The 21,603-nt window shown below is 45.3% G+C and overlaps 1 protein-coding gene across 6 annotated transcripts in view; it reads left to right on the top strand.

The window, feature by feature from the left end:
- Nucleotides 1-642: 642 nt before the first annotated feature.
- The window catches only part of SMAP1 (small ArfGAP 1), a 158,931-nt gene continuing 137,970 nt past the window's right edge, over nucleotides 643-21,603 (top strand). For 2 of the 6 annotated variants that reach the window (XR_002175183.3, XM_073789341.1), the window contains exon 1: nucleotides 9,376-9,684. Coding sequence is in view for 2 of the 6 variants with exons in the window: in XM_019929275.3 (XP_019784834.1) it covers nucleotides 9,567-9,684 (118 nt within the window). In the remaining 4 variants the exon portion in view is untranslated. Of the gene's footprint in view, nucleotides 1,164-2,284; nucleotides 2,552-6,270; nucleotides 9,685-13,333; nucleotides 13,459-21,603 lie in introns of those variants that run through there. The other 4 variants (XM_019929275.3, XM_019929276.3, XR_012324690.1 and 1 more) reach the window with 3 other exon arrangements.

Genomic DNA, 21,603 nt, shown 5'->3' on the forward strand with positions numbered 1-21,603 from the left:
TGTTAGAGCCATGCAGTTTAAGCTGTAATTTGTTCATTTACTCGGCATCCGCACTGCCATCACCATTCAATGTAATTCCACAAACATTTTTCTGTGCCAGAAATGGGGCTAGGTGAGCACTGGGGCGGGGTGGGGGGAGGTGGTGTCACCTTTCTGCAGGGCCTGGGCTAGGAATTGGCCCTATAATGCACAGATTCCTGCCCAGGGCCTTTCTTAGCGTCTGCCCCACCACAGGCAAGACCCATGTTTATTCTGATTCCATAAGCCCCATGTTAGAAATTGCTAATAAGCCACAACACGCCAAAACATTCACCCTCCCTCACCCAGGGTTCATATCCCACGGGCCTGAACTGGGCAGCTATGGGCTCCAATCAAGAGTGTCTTCTTTCCCTAGTGTTCTTCTTCTTGCACTAAAGGTCACTGTTGATCCAGCTTCTCCTTAAAGCGACACGGCCCAGGGCCCTTGGTTCCACGGCCACGCTCCCTCCCCTCCTTGTGGGAGGAAGGCCTTACTGCTTTGGGTCTGAACCTCAGCTCCTGCAAGCAGCAGCTCGTAACCTGGCCACGTGCCCTCACTCCTCCGGGCCTCACGGTCCTCCTCTGCACCACGAGGAAAACACTATCAAGAGGGCTGTTAAAAGGATTAGAGGACTTAACAGTTCGCGGTGTGGGACTCGAGGGACATTGTTCCAGCTAATGGTTAAGAACTCTCCAGACAATAGGGGCTTCTTAGACAATGGGTAAATTTCCAGGATGTCCGGCCCCCTTCCGAGAAGGAGGGAAATAAACAAAATGTAAAAAAGGTATCTGTCAAAGAACCAATCAGGAAGCCTGGGACAGGTTCCCTCTCTGGTCCGAACAGAAGCTAAGAACCTATCATTAAAAATCACAGTTGAATCCACACTTTGCATAACAGGAAATTGAGACCTATAAAAATGCATGTTCACGCCCTGGGGGGGTTCCTCGGCCTCCTGCGTGAGGACCAAGGAACCCCGGTGCACCGGCCTTCAATAAACCTCTTGCGTTTTGCATCGGCTTCCGACTCTTGTTGTTTCCTGGGCGAGTCGGAACTCCTAGGAGACCGCGAAGGTCTAACATTTGGGGGCTCGTCCGGGATTCCACTCGCCCCGGACCACGAGAACATCGGGAGTTGGAGGTACCAGGTAAGCTCGAGCTTGATTGTCTGTTTGTCCCCTGTTCTTTGTGGGCCATTATTGGAGGAAAGCCGTAAGAATCGGCTTATTATGGAATCTGTATCGGACCTCTGGCCAGGCAGACGTGCTAATAGGCGGCGTCCATGAGCCCTAGGGGACGCCCTGGTGGCTCATCTGGAAGGAGAGGCAAACTCTGTCTCCCCTTCACTCGGTTTCGGCAGTTCCCTTGGTGGTAACTGCCATCTGAAGAAGTTTCGGTTTTGAAGTGAGCTCGCGGTGGCCCATACGTATATGTGTTTCGTGGAGTTTTAACTGTTTCTGTATTGTGGTCTATTCTTCTTCTCTGACGGACGACAATGGGACAAACTATGACGACTCTTTCCCTTACCCTAAGCCATTGGACCGAAGTTCGGGCCAGAGCCCATAATTTTTCGGTAGAGGTAAAGAAAGGAAAGTGGCAGACTTTGTGTGCCTCTGAATGGCCAACATTTCAGATAGGATGGCCCCCTGAAGGATCCTTTTTATTAGACAAGATTAGGCTGCTGAAGTCTAAGATATTCAATATAGGACCCCACGGACATCCAGACCAAGTACCATATGTCTTGGTCTGGGAAGATTTAATTCTCTCCCCACCTCCGTGGGTCCGGCCCTTTGTTTCCTCAACAGGTACGTCCGCGCACACATCAGCAGCGTCGGAGATATTAGCCCTAAAGAAAAACCCCAACACGGAGAAGCTACCCGACGCCCCGGATCCACCGAAGGCGATTTATCCTGACCTGCAGTCCGATTTGCTTCTTTTGGATTCCCCACCCCCTTATCCTCCGGCCCCAAATCCCCTACCACCTAGAGGACCCCCAGCTCCACTGCCCTCGGCACCAAGGGGACCATCCATGATGAAAGAAGAAAGGGGTCCCTCAGCGGGCACTAGGAGCCGGAGGGCTATCTCCCCGGACTCCACTGCCCTACCTCTTAGAAAATATGGCCCCCCCGATGGCCAAGGGAATAGACCTCTCCAATATTGGCCCTTTTCCTCTGCAGATCTTTATAATTGGAAAATGCATAACCCAACTTTTTCCGAAAATCCACAGGCCCTTACCGCTTTAATAGAATCTCTTGTTTTCTCCCACCAGCCCACATGGGATGATTGTCAGCAGCTGCTTCAGACTCTCCTAACGACTGAGGAGAGACAACGGGTTCTTTTGGAAGCCAGAAAAAATGTATTAGGCGCCAGTGGGCAACCTACCCAGCTGCCTAACGAGATTGATGCTGGTTTCCCACTCGTCAGGCCAAACTGGGATTTCAATGCCCCGGAAGGTAGGGAGCGCCTGAAAATGTATCGCCAGGCTCTGGTGGCGGGTCTCCATGGAGCGGCCAGACGGCCCACTAATTTGGCTAAGGTAAGGGAAGTAACTCAGGGGCCCCAGGAATCGCCAACTGTGTTCCTGGAACGTTTAATGGAAGCCTTTAGACGCTTTACCCCTTATGATCCAACTTCGGAGGAACATAGGGCTACTGTAGCAATGGCTTTCATTGATCAAGCGGCCCCTGATATTAGGAAGAAATTACAGAGGCTAGATGGCTTGCAGGGATTTTCGCTTCAGGAGTTAGTAAAAGAGGCAGATAAAGTATATAACAAAAGAGAAACAGAAAGAGAAGGAAGAAAGAAAGCAGAAAGAGCAGGAAGCCCGTGAAAGAAGACGAGATAAGAGACAAGAGAGGAATTTAAGTGAGATACTGGCCACTGTAGTCAGAGGAGGAAATATAGGGGATAGAAATAGGCAGGAAGGGCGAACGGCAGACAGAAGGCGGCCATTAGACAAGGACCAATGTGCCTACTGTAAAGAAAAAGGACATTGGGCGAGAGAATGCCCTAAGAAAAAGAGTGGAGGAAGGCCAACCAGAAACAAGATCTTAACATTGGAAGAAGAAGACTAGGAAAGTCAGGGCTCGAACCCTCTCCCCAAGCCCCGGGTAACTCTTAAAGTGGAGGGGGAACCTGTTCAATTTTTGGTAGATACCGGAGCCCAGCACTCCGTCCTTCTCCACTCAAAAGGTCCTATCTCAGCTAAAAGGTCATGGGTACAAGGAGCCACTGGGAATAAACAATATTCATGGACCACACGAAGGACAGTAGATCTTGGGATTGGACGAGTAACCCATTCATTTTTGATTATTCCGGAATGCCCCTATCCTTTGCTGGGAAGAGACTTGCTCTCCAAAGTGGGGGCTCAAATTCACTTCCAACCAGAAGGTCCCACCATAACTGACAGTAAGGGAAGATTACTCCAAATATTGACTATGAGATTGGAAGATAAATATAAATTATATGAAAAACCTTCATCTCTACGGGTTAATGTCACAGATTGGGTAACTCGGTTCCCGCAAGCCTGGACAGAAACCGCTGGTATGGGGATGGCTAAAAATCGGCCCCCAGTACTAGTGGAACTCAAGGCAACTGCCACCCCAATAACGGTTCGTCAATACCCCATAAGTAAGGAAGCCAAAGACGGCATCTGTCCTCACATACAGAGGTTGCTGGAATTGGGCATTCTGGTAAGATGTCAATCCGCGTGGAATACCCCTCTTTTGCCAGTTAAGAAACCGGGAACTAATGATTACCGACCAGTGCAAGACCTGCGTGAGGTAAATAAACGAGTGGCGGACCTCCACCCCACAGTACCAAATCCTTATAATCTCTTAAGCACTCTTCCACCCCAACATACATGGTATACTGTTTTGGACCTTAAAGATGCTTTTTTCTGTCTAAGACTTTCTCCCCTCAGCCAGCCCTACTTTGCCTTCGAATGGAAGGACCCAGCATCAGGAATATCTGGCCAACTGACATGGACTCGTTTACCTCAGGGATTTAAGAACTCCCCTACCATCTTCGATGAAGCTCTTCATCAGGACTTAGCGTTATATAGAGAATCAAATCCACAGGTAACGCTACTTCAATATGTTGATGACATCTTATTAGCTGCTGAAACCCAGGAAGATTGTATCAAGGGAACTGAAAAACTGTTAACAGAGCTCGGAACCCTGGGATATAGAGCTTCAGCCAAGAAAGCACAAATATGCCAACAACAGGTTACCTGGGGTACCTGTTAAAAGGGGGGCAAAGATGGCTCACGGAGAGCAGAAAGGATACGGTAACCCAAATTCCGGCTCCCAAAAACGCCAGGCAGGTTAGAGAATTTTGGGGGACGGCCGGATTCTGTAGACTATGGATTCCAGGGTTTGCCGAGCTGGCAGCCCCATTGTACCCCCTAACCAAAAACAGCACTCCTTTCGTTTGGGGCGATAAGAAACAACGGGCTTTTGACCAAATCAAACGAGCTTTACTTTCAGCTCCAGCCCTAGGACTGCCAGATGTAACCAAACCTTTTCATTTATATGTGGCCGAAAATAAGGGCATAGCAAAAGGAGTATTGACTCAGAAATTGGGTCCCTGGAATCGCCCAGTTGCTTATTTGTCAAAAAAATTGGACCCTGTGGCATCAGGATGGCCCACCTGTTTAAAGATAATCGCTGCAGTAGCCGTTCTGGTCAAAGATGCTGACAAACTAACTTTAGGACAAAATCTAACGATAACAGCTCCTCATGCCCTGGAGAATGTAATCCGTCAACCACCGGATAGGTGGCTAACTGATGCCAGGATGACCCATTACCAAGCCCTGTTGCTAAACTCAGATCGCATCAAGTTTGCTCCAGCCACAGGACTCAATCCAGCTACCTTGCTACCTGATCCCGATTTAGAAGGCTCCACCATCATCCATGATTGTCAGGAAGTGTTGGCTGCAGCACACGGTAGTAGACCAGATCTGATGGACCTACCCCTTCCTGATGCTGATTTTACTTGGTTTACTGATGGGAGCAGTTTCCTGGAAGGAGGTAAGCGTCGGGCTGGGGCAGCCGTGGTAGACGGAAAACAAGTCATTTGGGCAGCTGCGCTACCACAAGGGACCTCAGCCCAACGAGCTGAATTAATTGCCATGACAAGGGCGTTGGAGATGGCAGAGAATAAAAAGGTAAACATCTACACGGACAGTAGATATGCATTTGCTACCGCTCATATCCACGGTGCCATCTACCAACAGAGAGGGTTGCTAACCTCAAGTGGCAGAGAAATTAAAAACAAAGACGAAATTGTGGCTCTATTGGTTGCACTTATGCTTCCCACTAAAGTTAGCATCATTCACTGCCCTGGACACCAGAAAGACAATACCCCAGTAACTAGGGGTAATAACATGGCTGACAAGGTGGCCCGAGAAATGGCATCGGGAAAAGTCATTTTAGGACTGTCAGATAAAGTTCCTGAAAAACCAGACAGCGACAAAGAAATCATCCCGACCACAACCAAAGGAACTTTGTCCCCTCAGCAAGCAGAATCCATGTTACAACAGATTCATAGATGGACACATCTGGGGACTAAAAAAATGATATCCCTGTTACATAAAACCAGGTACGGAACCCCTGGATTGACAAAATTAGCTGAACAAATTGTACAGGAATGTGTTCCATGTCAACAGGTAAATACTCACAAGGGAAAACTTGAAACTGGAAAAAGGCTCAGGGGAGACCGCCCCGGAACTTACTGGGAGGTGGACTTTACCAAAGTACGTCCTGGAAGGTACGGTAATAAATACCTCCTAGTTTTTATAGATACTTTTTCAGGATGGATAGAAGCCTTCCCAACGAAGAAAGAAACAGCTGCTGTGGTAGCCAAGAAGATCCTAGAAGAAATTTTTCCTCGATTTGGGGCGCCAAAGGTAATAGGGTCCGACAACGGTCCAGCCTTCGTCGCCCAGGTAAGTCAGGATGTGGCCAGATATTTGGGGACTGATTGGAAATTACATTGTGCATATAGACCCCAGAGTTCAGGTCAGGTAGAAAAAATGAATAGAACTCTAAAACAGACCCTAACCAAATTGTCCTTGGAGACTGGCGGTACAGATTGGACGGTGCTCCTTCCTTTAGCCCTGTTCCGGGTTAGGAATACACCTTCCCGGTACCATCTTACTCCTTTTGAGGTGCTATACGGGGCCCCACCTCCCCTTCTCACCTTACGAGAAGAAATAAAACCAGACTGTCAAAATAACACTGACTTGTATACTAGGCTATTGGGACTCCAACTGGTCCAAAAGGAGATATGGTCCCAACTCGCCGAGGCCTACCAACCGGGAACACCGGAAGAAACTCATTCTTTCCAAGTCGGAGACTCCGTATACGTCCGTCGGCATCGAACCCAGACGTTGGAACCTCGATGGAAAGGACCATACACCGTCCTCCTAACCACCCCAACGGCCATAAAAGTGGACGGCATCGCTGCCTGGATCCATGCGTCACACGTGAAAGCTGCACCAGCGGCGGCATCATCAGGATGGCGGGCCCAAAGAACCGACAACCCGCTCAAACTCAAGCTTCTACGAACCTAAGACTTATAATTTTGGTTTTACTGTCTTTACTGACTGTAAGTGATTTTAGCCCTCACCTGCCCCAACGTCTAACTTGGCAGGTAATTTCTCAAACTGGAGATATAACCTGGTCCATTAGCCATACTGCCCCTCCCTGGACCTGGTGGCCAGACCTTTTTCCTGATGTCTGTAAACTGGCCATAGGAGCTCCCTATTGGGATCTAGAGAGTTATTATGATCAGCATAATGCTCCGTCCCAACTTCTAACTAAAGCTGATTACTCCGGAGAGGGTTGTAAAAACCAGGTCCGAAGAAGTTGGCTCAAAACCCTCTCCTTCTATGTATGCCCCGGGTTCCATCGCCCCCGATCCCTGAATTATAAATGTGGGGGAACTGAAAATTTTTATTGCCAAAACTGGGGATGTGAAACCACAGGAGATACTTATTGGAGACCCACCTCAACTTGGGATTTTATTACAGTAACAGCCAACTATACTCATACTTCTTATAGGGGTCCCCAACCCGTCGCCCCCGAATGTTCAGGATGGTGCCACCCCCTCAAAATTTCCTTTAGTAATCCTGGAAAAAGAGATAAAGAATGGGTAAATGGCCATTCATGGGGCATTAGATTTTACAAGAATGGATATGATTTGGGAATATTGATGACCCTTAAGCTAAAAATTGAGACTCCCGCTCCTGTGTCGATAGGCCCAAACCCTGTACTTGGCCCCCCCCCCGTTACCCCCAGCCCCTAAAAATAACGGGACCTCTGGGCTGAAAGAGACAACGATTAAGCCCGGAACCCCCCAGGATAGAATGCTTTCTTTGGTGCAGGCAGCTTTTACGGTCCTTAATGCTACAAACCCGGAAGCTACAAAATCATGTTGGCTCTGTTATGCTGCCCCTCCCCCTTATTATGATGCTATAGGATATAGTTCTAATTATACTAATGTCAGCTCCCCGGACCATTGTCGATGGAAACAGGAAGGGAACAGTAAATTAACTCTGTCTTCGGTTTCTGGAAATGGTACTTGTATAGGAACACCTCCCCAGTCCCATCGACACCTTTGTCATGATTTCAGCCTCCCTTCAGGCTCGGGATATCTTGTACCTCCCCAAGATGGATGATGGGCATGTAACACGGGGCTAACCCCTTGTGTCTCTCTAGAGGTTCTCAACAATTCAGCTGATTTTTGTGTGCTAGTGCAATTAGTTCCTAGACTTATCTATCATTCAGATTCGTCCTTCTTAGATGAATACGAGGGAAAAACAAGAAGGAAGAAAGAACCTATAACCCTCACGTTGGCCGTCCTCCTAGGACTAGGAATAACTGCTGGGATAGGAACGGGAACCACAGCCCTCATACAACAACCCCAATATTATGCAAGTTTAAGACAGGCTGTAGATATTGACCTTCGAGCATTAGAAAGTTCCATAACTCAACTAAAAGAATCACTCACCTCACTTTCAGAAATGGTGTTGCAGAATAGAAGAGGCCTAAATTTGCTGTTTCTTAAGGAAGGGGGATTATGCGCCGCTCTAAACGAAGAATGTTGCTTTTATATTGATCATTCAGGAACCGTTACCAAAACCATGGATAAACTAAGGGAACGCTTAGATAAAAGGCAAAGGGAGAGAGAAAACGAAAAAGGATGGTTTCAATCATGGTTTGATAAATCCCCCTGGTTTACCACCTTAATCTCTACTCTGTTGGGACCTCTTATTGTTTTATTGTTGATTTTAACTTTTGGACCATGCATTCTAAATCGCTTGATAGCATTTATTAGAGAACGTATCAGTACTGTACAAGTTCTAATGCTAAGACAACAGTACCAAAGTTTACGAACAGAAGATTGAAATTCCATGATTGGAATCAATAGTCACAAGAAAAAGGGGGAAATGTGGGACTCGAGGGACATTGTTCCAGCTAATGGTTAAGAACTCTCCAGACAATAGGGGCTTCTTAGACAATGGGTAAATTTCCAGGATGTCCGGCCCCCTTCCGAGAAGGAGGGAAATAAACAAAATGTAAAAAAGGTATCTGTCAAAGAACCAATCAGGAAGCCTGGGACAGGTTCCCTCTCTGGTCCGAACAGAAGCTAAGAACCTATCATTAAAAATCACAATTGAATCCACACTTTGCATAACAGGAAATTGAGACCTATAAAAATGCATGTTCACGCCCTGGGGGGGTTCCTTCTTCGGCCTCCTGCGTGAGGACCAAGGAACCCCGGTGCACCGGCCTTCAATAAACCTCTTGCGTTTTGCATCGGCTTCCGACTCTTGTTGTTTCCTGGGCGAGTCGGAACTCCTAGGAGACCGCGAAGGTCTAACATTGGCACAGAATGATCATCAATCAACGCTGGCCCTCAATACACGTCACATCCCCTACAATGTAAGAGGCGGTTTTGTCTATTTGATTCCATGCGGGTCTCTAGCTTCTAGGCCGGTGCCTGTTTCCAAAGTGCCCGTGAAGAAACGTTGAATGCATGAAAGAATCCACCCGATCACTTATTATTTCTGCCTTTCCAATGTCGTGCCGCAAGAGCAGAGGCAAGGAAGCACATGGAAAGGTCTTCCTTTAGCGGGTCGGACCCGAGGCCCCCAGCGATAACCGTATCTGCAAAGCGGGGAAGCCCATCGCGGGCAGCGCGCCGCGTGTTCCCGGAACAACGTGGGCGCAGGCCCGGAACGAAAGCACCCGTCTGGCCCGTTTCCCGGGAGGCCCGGCGCATGCGCAGAGCGCCGGCGCCCGTTCCTTCCTTCCGGCGGCGCCGCCCGGAAGCCTCGGCCCCGACTCCTCCCCCTCGCCGGCTCGGCTGTGGGTGCGGAGCCGGCAGGGTGAGGAGGCGGGTTAACGTCGGCGCTGTCGCCGCTGCTGCCGCCCCTCCTCCTGTTCCAGCCGCCGCCGCCGCTTCACGGCCGAGTTCTCGCGGCCTCGGCGGCGCCCGGCGTGTCCAGCTGCGCGGTCCGCACCCGCGTCCGCCCCGCCGCCGCGATGGCGACTCGCTCGTGCCGGGAGAAGGCGCAGAAGCTGAACGAGCAGCACCAGCTCATCCTGTCCAAGCTGCTGAGGGAGGAAGACAACAAGTACTGCGCCGACTGCGAGGCTAAAGGTAGCGCGGCGTGGCCTTCGGGGCGGGGTCGGGGCCCCTCAGCGACGCCCCGGCGACCCGGGCACGGCCGGAGCGGGCGGCCGGGCAGGTGCCTCCGCGGGTGGGGCCGCCGGGCGGGCCGCGTCCTGCGCTCGGGCTGCGGCGCTGGGCGCCCGGGGCAGGGCTGACGGTGCGGTGGTCGGAGCGCACCGAGTATGGCAGCCTGGGCGGGCGATGAGGGTCGGAATTCATCCGTAGTGTGTTCTAGTCTGGCTTTTAGCCGGAACCAGGAGGAATTTCATTATGTGAGTCTCTTGGACGCTGGGCTTCTGTTCCTGAAGCCTTTAATTCGATTCTCTCCGACCACCTAGCTGGGGGGAGTATATATGTGGACACTGGTTTGTATGCTCCTTAAACGTTAAAGGTGCAGTTTTAAGATGCAGAGACGAGAAGAACCTAATTTTAGTTTGTTCAGTTGGAGGGCTTTTGCCTCAGCCTTTGAAATAGAGGCGCTATTTTTAGCCTGTATGTTTTGGCTTTGGAGATGTGATGTATATTTAATGTCTTATAAGTAATCTAACGGGAAAAATGTTTCAGAGTTTTTTAAAAACAAACCTGTCCTACGGCTTGGCAGTAAAATCTTGCTTATATGTAGGTTTGGTTGGTTTGGTGATAGATCGGGGGTTCTCCAGAGCAGCAGTCAGCCTTTGGGAACGTCATTGAAGATTTCTGCACTGTTTGGCCTAGACCTTTCCTGAAGCTTTCCTGTTCTTCCTCGATAGTGTACAAACAAGTCACGTCTCAGTGGGCAGGTAATGTTTGATGAGACAGCCACACAGCATCGGCAGGTTCCTCTACTACAGCTCCTGGGCTACTGGGAGGTCCCGTGGCCAGACTGCAACTGGACCATTTGATGAGCACTTTTCAATATCCTAGTAGGTCGATTGGACCAACCTTATATTTACCTTTCAGGTGATGAGTTGGAAACGCCTGACTATTGCACTAATATTTGTTTACCTGATATTGATTATGTGTGTGGTTTTCGGGGAATACTGTTCGGTACTGAGGCTCAGTTGCTCACTTACCACTGCACTAGTAAAACCCTGGAAAATGGGCCTTCGAAAGGCCCGAAAAAGGAAGGAGCTGAGGTTTTATAGTATGCATTTTGAGTAATAAGTGGGATAGTTAGATAGAGATGCTAGTAAGCATTACATCTCTTCATTAAAAGTTGAATAAGTTTCAGCAGTTACTTTCCTTTATGTATAGAAATCATTCAAAAATAATTTTTGTTCGAGTTTCTTTCCGCCAAAAGGTATTTTGTAAAATCAGATTTTAACTAATGCTTCCTAAAATAATTTATAGGTTTAAAAAAAGCCATTATTTACCACATGTTGACATTTCCATTTATTCTTTTTGGGGTGGGAGAAGGAGAATCAGGTACTTCTCAAATTAGGACCAAAACGTTACTTCTTCTGACCGGAGGCATAGGGAGCGTTAGTTTTGCTCACTAGTTGGATTGCCACTGAGGTCAGCAGATATGTATTGAATAGATATCTTTTTTATTTAGTTTTGTTTGGTCTTCTGTTTGTGGGTTTGTTTGTGTTTGAGAAGTGGAGAAGGTGGGAGAGAAGAGAGTAGTACCAAGTGCTCAAGGATGTGCTGTGAAAGGCGTGACCACCACAGTCATGATTTAGAAAGGTCACCACTTTTTCCTGTTGCTGATAAATCTAGAATAGTTTTAAAATGATCTAAATTATTTCACTGTTTTATCTTGATCCTTCAGGGGAAAACATTACGGTTCAAACTACTTGTTGGTTGAATGAGACTTGATTTCATAGTTGTCATAATTGAAAAAAATGACATGATTGGGCAGTTGCTATGAGTAAATGTATTTTGTAAAGTTTTTGAGTCTTTGGTGTGATCCAGCTCCATTAGGGAGCTCTCTTAGTGGAATTCTTGGCTTATTACATGATTTTGGATCCATTACTATGTATGCCAGGTGGCACAGTACATGTAGATAGTGGAATTCTGATTATATGTACTATTGTTGTTTTTTTTTTTTTTTTTTGCGGTACGCGGGCCTCTCACCGTTGTGGCCTCTCCCACTGTGGAGCACAGGCTCTGGACGCGCAGGCTCAGCGGCCACGGCTCATGGGCCCAGCTGCTCTGCGGCATGTGGGATCTTCCCGGACCGGGGCCCGAACCCACGTCCCCTGCATTGGCAGGCGGACTCTCAACCACTGTGCCACCAGGGAAGCCCATATATGTACTTTTAAAAGACATGCTAAAGGTCTTATTTTACAGCTCAGTTATTGTAAAGCAGTTCCATATTGTATATATGAATTGATGTTCTCCTCACTGCCTAATAAACTATATCAAGCTTTTCATATACTTTGAAGCCACTTCCCAGTTAATTCAATTTTCTTTCTTAAAAAGAATGCTTCCTCCACAGTTCTTTGTACCAGAGCTAAAGTTTAGGGCTAGAGATCGCCCTATTCTGTTGCCTTTTACTAACCAGCAGAAGTCTGTCATTTGGGTTGTGGAATTTTCTTACTGAGTCACCAGTGTGTGCTTTGATAGTATTTGGGAGGTAAGGAAGGAGAAAAGGATGGCATAGGTGCCAGTTTCCTGCTCTTGGTCCTACTCCTAGAAAATCTGTTGAGAGACTGGAGAATAGGACAGGTAGATGGTACTGCCCTTCCTCTCCCTGGCCTCGTTTGGGGCTCCGTGGGAGTTTGAAAGCAGTTCTGTTGCTTGCCGGTTGGTGGCGCTTCACGGAGCCGTGAGGATTTGGAGCCAGACCCTTGCCGACTTAAAAGTTTACTTTTCAGCGTTTAAAGTTTCGTTTGTGGTTAATGCTAGCTTTGATTCTGAGCACTTACGGGTTGGCATGAAAATGTGTCTAAGTTTTGGGGGGTCAGAAGCAGAAGGTGTTTGAACCCTAGAGACTGCCTGGTGTGGAGAGGTTAAGCTCTTGGCCCAGATCACCCACTCATTTCTTCACTCCAGACATCTTGACTTGAGGACACACTGCTGCGCGCTGTATTGGATTAGAGGACTGAACATGTTCCTAAGACCTGAAGGAGCTTGTTTAGTAGGGGCTGCATTTTTGCGCATGAATAATTCCAAACCAGTGTGCCCAGTGTTAGAATAGTGGTTGTGAGGAGTGCCGCCCTTGCCACTTTGGGCTGCTCTTCTCCTTGCACCCTGACTTTTGTGCCTTGGTTGTCTTCACAACTCCTAGAATGCTGTGTCAGGGCCTTTGCACATGATGTTTCTTCTGCCTAGGAAGCTCTCTAACAAGTTTTTACCTGGTCAGTTTACCTATCTTCCAGTTTCTGCTTAAGTGTCTCTTTAAGGGAAAGGATTCTCCTTGATCTTCCCAGGTTAGGCGAGGCTTCTGCTTATACATGTGAGACGCACCCTGAGTCCTTTATTACACTTACCACAATTGTAATTAAACATTATTTGGGTAGTTATTGGGAAATGAGGGGTTGAGTTGTAGCTTAAGAGGGAAGAGACCTCGTCTGGCTTGTTTTGCCTTGTAGGCCCAGCCCTTGGCACAGTGGGTGACATATAGTAGTTCATGCGACTCAGCAAATATCATTTGAAAGAGTGGATGTGAATGAGCACGGAGCTGAGGGCAGGCGGCAGGTGTGCGGACGTGAGCGCACATTTGGGCATGAAGACCAACCCGTTGGGAAAGACTCCCAGAAGCAGTCTCCTTTGATCTGGCTCTGAACGTGGGTGGGACTTCATCTACCAGGTGGAGAAGGAATTAAAGGGCACAGTCAGGTATATAAAACCACATGAGAGTTTTCCGTACAACCCTTTCTTAGGTAAAGTGTTTTTAAGTATGCTCAGCTTTGGTGGTGGCAGGTCAGAGGAAGAGCTGGAGTGGTGAGAGTTGGCTGGCAAGTCACCTGGTTGTAACAGTGGTCCCGGCAAGAGTGTAAGAGGACCTGAACTCTCTTAATGTGAATGTACCGTAAGTCAGACCATAGGGCAGGAAACAGAACCACCGTAGCTGTCATATAATTTCTATTAAGAGGCCGCTCATGGCATCGTTGAAAGGGCTGGAGGAACAAAAGTCAGGGAGCCACTACTGGACTTCTGGTTTCAAGGGCACACGCTGTTGCCCCTGCCACCACTGCCGTGCTGCTTCTCCCCCCGAACTGATCGGAGAACCAGGACTGAGGCTGCTGCAGCCAGTATCTGTTAGATGTTTTTGTCGGTTGCCCTGACTGTAGAAAGATGGCCTCTGCTGCGCTGTGCCTTCCACGTGCAGACCACTGGCGACCTCATTGATATCCAGTCCCTTGCCTTCAAGGGAGCCTTTTAGCTTTCTAGCCTCTTCACAAATTAGAAACGTGAAATGGAGATTGTGAGGCCCAGTCCTAGAGTCCACTGTGGGTAGCTGAGGACGGGGAACATTTTTCATTAAGTGTTTGATACTTAAGAGTTCTTATATAAACCTATTTTAAAGCAATTCTCGGGCTTCCCTGGTGGCGCAGTGGTTGAGAGTCTGCCTGCCGATGCAGGGGACACGGGTTCGTGCCCCGGTCCGGGAAGATCCCACATGCCGCGGAGCGGCTGGGCCCGTGAGCCATGGCCGCTGAGCCTGTGCGTCCGGAGGCTGTGCTCCGCAACGGGAGAGGCCACGACAGTGAGAGGCCCGCGTACCGCAAAAAAAAAAAAAAAAAAGTAATTCTTATTAAAAAGTAAAGTTCACCTTGAGGTGTTTATGATGATGTTGATGCTTGTAGGATAAATTCATGTAAACAGAAGTCTGTGATTATAATTCATCTAAAGAGACCTGCCAATCTAAAAGTTCCCCCAGAATGCTAAACTTCAGCCTTACGGGTCTGTTCGTTTAATTTTGTGGATCCCGAGGTTTTCCTTGATGATGTGCAGAGTTCTGGTGTTGGAGCTGCGATGGAAACCACGGGTCTCTCTGACTCATCAGTTTATAACTTTGGCTGCATGTGGTCCCCTGCTTTTCTCCTCCCAATACTACTTCTTTGTCTTTTTTAAAGATTAAAATGTTCTTTCACTACTTGATTTCAGTAATTAAGTAAATTTACATCTCCTTAATTCTTGCTGTACAAGATACGTATATTGCCCTTACTGACCTGTACAGACTTGAACCCATGCTTTCTATAAGGCAAAGTCAGATATTTGATATTGTAATTATACATTGACACATTATAAACTCAAGCCTTTTCCTCCTGCTGCTACTGCTAGTGTTTTCCCTGGATAGGATCAACTCATTTTTCTCTCCATTTCTCAATAGGAGAAGATCAAAGAAACTTGGAGGCCATTTTGTTTAATTTGTAGTTATTATCGAAAGTGTTGCCTGCCTTACATTCTGACCACTTTACAGAGTTGATTTAACAGACTTAAATTTTGTTGGTAAGTCAGTATTTTCTGGTCACTGCAAAGATTAAGCATCATGTCAGGTTCTGTCACGCGTGCTAAAAGGTTTTGCATGTGGCACACAAAGTAGCTAGGGATCTCAATAGATATGAAACAATGATCAGTTAAATACGAATCTATTTGTAGATTATAGGTTCATTAAAAATTTAATATGGGGAGAACTCACTGTGACTTGGAGAAGGTAAAACTGTAAGGTTGGAAGTTCAAATAAAAACAAATAATATTACATATATACAAATAAATTATATAGTGCTTCCTTCTTGCCAGGTACGGGTGTGATCATATATCTTACACGTATTAATTAACATGTATAATAAATCCTCAAAACAATCTTTTGAGGTAGGTAATATTATTCTGTCTTACAAGTGAGGAAACTGAGGCACACAGAACTTAAGTAACTTTCCCAAGGTCATACAGCTCGGAAGTGGTAGAGCCAGGAAGTTTTTTTTTTTTTTTGGCTGCACCGTGTAGCATGTGGGGTCTTAGTTCCCCGAACAAGGATCAAACCCGTGCCCCCTGCAGTGGAAGCGTGGAGTCCTAATCACTGGACTGCCAGGGAAGTCCCAGGAATTTTTTCATTAAAATTTTTTTGGTGGCTACCATGTATTTCAAGCACTTTTCTAGGAGCTGGGAATGAATCAAAGAGCAGGTAGGTGAGGTCCATTTTAAAGGATCTGTTGGTCTGTTGGAAGCAGGACTGATGGCAAGGCTGGCATCGGGCCGGGGGGTGGGGGGCGTTGGATTTGGGAAGGGTCTCACCACCCTAAGTGATAAGCCAGTCACTGTGGCTAAACTCTTCATACAAATAGTGTGGTTTATGCTGAACACCTGCCTTCCTTTTGGGAGTCTGGAAATGGCATGTGTGGTAGGCAAGCCCCTGGGCAAAATCCCTCGGCATGGAGTCTCTAGTGAGCTTCCCTGGTTGGTGACACTTCACACCTGTTGTGAGAACTCATTGCTGAGAAGCATATTCAGTGCAGCTCCACTGGAAGGGGACACCTGCACGTCTGTGCCCGATTTCTCCGCGACTTCGCTCCTTGTACCTTTTCCTTTTGCCAGCACGCTTGGTGGCCTTCTGCTGTAATAAATCACAGCCATGAATACAACTGTACGTAGAGTCTTGTGAGTCCTCTTAGTGAATTACCAAACCTGAGGGTGGTCTTGGGAACCTCCCAACATAGTTGATAGTGTGTATTTTCCTCCAGTATGTTAAGAGACCATGTCAGCGTCTCAGCTTATCTCAGTTTGGTCTAGAGCCCAGCCTGGGGGTGCAGCCCAGAGGAGCAGGTGTGAGCGTCAGGGGAAATTCCGACTTTACTGGGATGAGATAGAGGTGGGAATCTGGACTGTAGAGTCAAGATTTTGAACCCAGGAGATCTAGCTCCAGAGTGTATGTTGTTAACTGCATGTTCCCTGCTTGAAAGAAAACATATGCTTTTGCAGTTGAAATTCTTGATAGAAGAGGTTATTTTGGGGAAGAGATTACCACCTTCAAGCTGACTTAAGGTATTTCTCAGAGAGATTATTGCCAAATGTATGCAAATGTGGACAATGTTTAGTAAAGCCAGGTGTGAGTCTTAACAAGCTTTGCCTCTAACTTGCTTGGTGAACCTGTCCTTGTTAAGCCTTACTGCAAAGATTTATTTCATCTCCCTCATGGTCTGTGTTATTTCCTGAATTCCCTACCTGTGGTCACTTCTATGTCAGTATTTACTATTATTGTTAATTTAAAAAAATTATATTATTGAGGGTGTATAATTATTATTGAGGGCATGAAATAGTTTGGGGTCTTATTGAACTTTGGATCATGAGCAAACCTTTATACTGTTTAAAAACTTTTCACCGATGACTTAGGTCTTGCTGAGCAAATTTACTTGGTTATTAGTTTTAATTATTTCAAGGCATATCATGTAACTAACAGGAATATTCCTCACTGGTTGAGAGGTCCTGTTGTGTGGAACGTTTTCATTTTAATGCTTTCTTGGAGTAGAGTAAAATCAAAGAAATACCCCCTCTTCCAGTCATTTACTAAAGCCAAGACATGCTTTCATTCATCATTTTAAAGAAAAAACCTATAGGTGTATTACATTTTCAATTACTTGTGTACATTTATCAATGTCAGTATTTTTTGCCTAAGGTGTTAGGTGGAGTTTTGTTAACTCTGAATGGCATTTAGCTATAGTATCATATAGAAATGATTTTTTTGAAAATATTTTACTTAAAACAGAGCTTTAGATGAGGTGCTGTTGGAAATATGTGCTATTTCTTGTTCACATGTATTTTGAGTGGTAAACGTGAGGACTCTGAGGGTCCAGAGGGGAGAGAATTATAAGCTTTCTAGTAATCTTCTATTCTCTTCGACATCCTCCTCTCCCCAACAGCTTTTGGTCTTCGTTTTATAAGAGATCCAAGTGATTGCTTCTAAGAGTGATTGATGACAGACTGTCAGATGTCTGCCGTTGATCTTTTGTAAAGAGTGCATTTCAAGGACCAATGATCATCTTGAACTCAAATTTAAAAAGAAAATAAAAGGAATTTTTTAAATTGTGTAGCAGATCGTATTTAGGATAGCTTTATCTTCCAATATAAGAAAATCTATTAAAAAATTGTGGTTTAGTCTGGACTTTTTCTTAAAAAATTGAAGTATAGTTGGTTTACAGTATTGTGTCAGTTTCAGGTGTACAGCAGAGTGATTCAGTTATACATATGTATATTTTTTCAGATTATTTTCCATTATAGGTTATTACAAGGTGTTGAATTTAATTCTTGTGCTATACAGTAAATCCTTGTTTTTTATCCATTTTATATAAAGTGGTTTGTATCTGTTAATCCCATAATTCTAACTTGTCCCTCCCCCACTCTTCAGTGACCATATGCTTGTTTTCTGTGTTTCTGAGTCTGTTTGTGATATAGATTCATTTGTGCTACTTTTTATTTTTTAGTTATTATTTTATTTTTTGGCCGCACCGCACAGCTTGTTGGATCTTAGTTCCCCAACCAGGGATTGAAACTGTGTCCTCGGCACTGAAAGCGCGAGTCCTAACCACTGGACCACCAGGAAATTCCCAATTTGTGTTTTTTATTTTTCAGATTCCCCATATAAGTGATGTTATATATTTGTCCTTGTCTGACTCACTTCACTAAGTGTAATCTCTAGGTCCATCCACGTTGCTGCAAGTGGCAATATTTCATTCTTTTTTTGGCTGAGTAATACGGTCTAGATTTTTTTTTAGTTCATGCATTTCTACTCTTGAAAGTTGCTTTTAGTGTAGGGTGGTGATGGTGCACGGTGCCAAAAAACTAGCAGAAGTGTGTTTATTGAAGTGAAATGATCATTCCTGGTATATTAATTTCCTGTTGCTGATATTAGAAATTATCACAAACTTAGTGACTTAAAGCAACACAAATTTATCATCTTATAGTTCTGGAGGTTAGAGTCCAGAATGAGTCTTACTGAGCTAAAATTAAAGCTGTTTCTTCTGGAGTTTGTAGGGGAGAATCTGTTTTCCTATCTTTTCCAGCTTCTAGAGGCCACCTGAGATGTTTGCCTCCTCACGCCTTTCCTCCATCTTCAGCGTGTCATCTTCAGATCCTTTCTCTCTGCCTCTCTGCTTCTGTCATTGCTGTGATTACATTGACTTTACCTAGATAATTCAGGAGAACACTATCGCATGACTTTACCTAGATAATTTAGGAGAACACCAGTGTCCTTAATTATTCCTGCAAAGTTTCTTTTGCCGTGGAAGGTGACATATTTACAGATCCAGGTATTGGACATCTTTGGGGCCATTATTCTGCTTACCACAAGTGAATTTGTGATAAACTTGTATATTGAACCTAGATTTTTGTAATAGGTACTGCTCTGGATGTACTTAAGAGGGCATAGGGTGGTGAAGTGAGTACAGTTTAAATTAGCCATTCTCACAGAAATTATTCTTAAACTCTCATATGCACACAAGAGTCATTTAACGAACTCTTTGCAACATGACCATTTATGTAGAAAATCCTTAGAAATTTATAAAAAAGGTATTAGAACCAGTACTTGAGTTTTCAACGTTGCAGGAATCAAGGTGATTATAGAAAAATTAACTATTTCTATATACCAGCAACAAACAGTTGGTAAGTTGAAATAAAACTTACCATTTGCAATTGTAAAAAAATATGAAAACTTAGTGATAAATTTAACAAAATATATGCAAGACTTGTATGCTGAAAACTACCACAGATTGCTGAGAGAAATTAAAGAATACCTAAAGAAATGGAGAGATGTACCATGTTTATGGATTAGAAGACACAATCTTTTTAAGATTTTAGTTCTCTCCACATTAATCTGTAGATTCAGTATGATCCCAGTAAAAATCTTAGACGGCCTTTTTGGTAGAAATTGATAAGTTGATTCTAAAATTTATAATGAAATGCAAAGGAGACCCCCAAATCTGAACAATTTTGAAAAAGTGAAAGAACATTGGGTTTCTTACACAACCTGTCTTCAACAATTAATATAAAGCTACTGGGCTTCCGTGGTGGCACAGTTGGTAAGAATCTGCCTGCCAATGCAGGGGCCACGGGTTCGAGCCCTGGTCTGGGAAGATCCCACATGCCACGGAGCAACTAAGCACATGCGCCACAACTACTGAGCCTGCGCTCTAGAGCCCGTGAGCCACAACTACTGAACTCACACGCCACAACTACTGAAGCCTGCGCACCTAGAGCCCGTGCTCCGCAACAAGAGAAGCCACTGCAGTGAGAAGCCGGCACACCTCAACGAAGAGTTGCCCCCGCTCGCCGCAACTAGGGAAAGCCCGCACGCAGCAACAAAGACCCAACACAGCCAAAAATAAATAAATAAAATTAAAAAATATATATATAAAACTACTGTAATCAAGACAGTGGTATTGGTCTAAGGAGAGACATAGATCAATGGAACACAATAGTCAAGAAATAGAGTCACATATAAGGTCAGCTGATTTTTAACAGAATTGCCAAGGTAAATTCAGTAGGGAGAGGATAATCTTTTATACAACGACAGAATACTCCTCGACCTTTAACTCATACTGTGCTTGAAAATTAACTTGAAAGGAGTAATAAAAGTTGCTGAGATCTTGGGTTAAGCAAAGATCTCTTGGATAGGATACAAAAGCACAATCCATAAAGATAGAATTGAGAAAATGAACTTCATAAAAATTAAAAACTTTTGCTTTTCAAAGACACTGTTAGGGGCTTCCCTGGTGGCGCAGTGGTTGAGAATCTGCCTGCCAATGCAGGGGACACGGGTTCGAGCCCTGGTCTGGGAGGATCCCACATGCCGCCGAGCGACTAGGCCCGTGAGCCACAACTGCTGAGCCTGCGCATCTGGAGCCTGTGCTCCGCAACAAGAGAGGCTGCGATAGTGAGAGGCCTGCGTACCACGATGAAGAGTGGCCCCTGCTTGCTGCAACTGGAGAAAGCCCTCGCACAGAAACGAAGACCCAACACAGCCCAAAATAAATAAATAAATAAATAAATAATAAAAATAAAGGAATTCCCTTAAAAAAAAAGGACATTTTTAAAATGAAAGAGAAAATCATGAACTGCAGAAAATATTATATCTGATAAGGACTCTTATTTAGAATAAGAAAAAATTTGTACTAGAATGTTAATAGCAGCTTTAATTCATAATAGCCAAACACTGGAAACAATCCAAATGTCCATCAGTTGATAAATGCATAAACATACTATGGTACCTCCATACAATGAAATAATACTTTGCAATATAAAGAAACAAACTAGTGATACAGTCAGTAATGTGGATTGATCTTAAAAACGCTATGCTTAGTGAGGAATCCATACACAAAAGACTCCATGATATATGATTCCAATTATATGGACTTCTAGAAAGGTAAAACTTATAGAAAATAGATCAGGGCTTGCCAGGGATTGGGGGTGAGGGAGGGTAGCTCATTTTACTTTTCAAAAGTAAAATGCTGTACCAGTATGTTGTTTTATTCATTTGGCGGTATAACAATTGCTGTAGATTATATAGCAGATTCTAAATTACTTTAAAAGTCTGTACAACATATACACTCTTGAAGTAATTTTCCTCTTCCATGGTCTGAGTAAAGATTTTGCAAAAGTAGTACTCTTTCTTTTTTTTGCTGTACGTGGGCCTCTCACTGTTGTGGCTTCTCCCATTGCGGAGCACAGGCTCCGTGGCCTTGGCTCACGGCATGTGGGATCTTCCCGGACCGCGGACTCTCAACCACTGCGCCACCAGGGAAGCCCAGTAGTAGTCTTCTTGATCCTGGCTTAAAGGGTAAAGGATCCTTGATTGGTGTCCCTCCCCCTCCCCCTCCCCTCCCCTCCCCCTCCCCCTCCCCCCCATTTTCAAGTCTATCAGAATACTAATGAGTACTTAAAAATAGTTTGGAAATTATTGGTTTAACCTTTTTTTTCTTGGGAAGTCGTGTTATTCATACAAGGCTCTGAAGTTCCTTATGGCGCCTTTAGAATGTCAGTTTTTTGGTG

Source organism: Tursiops truncatus, chromosome 12, assembly GCF_011762595.2.
Source record: "Tursiops truncatus isolate mTurTru1 chromosome 12, mTurTru1.mat.Y, whole genome shotgun sequence".
NCBI classification, from domain to species: Eukaryota; Metazoa; Chordata; class Mammalia; order Artiodactyla; family Delphinidae; genus Tursiops; species Tursiops truncatus.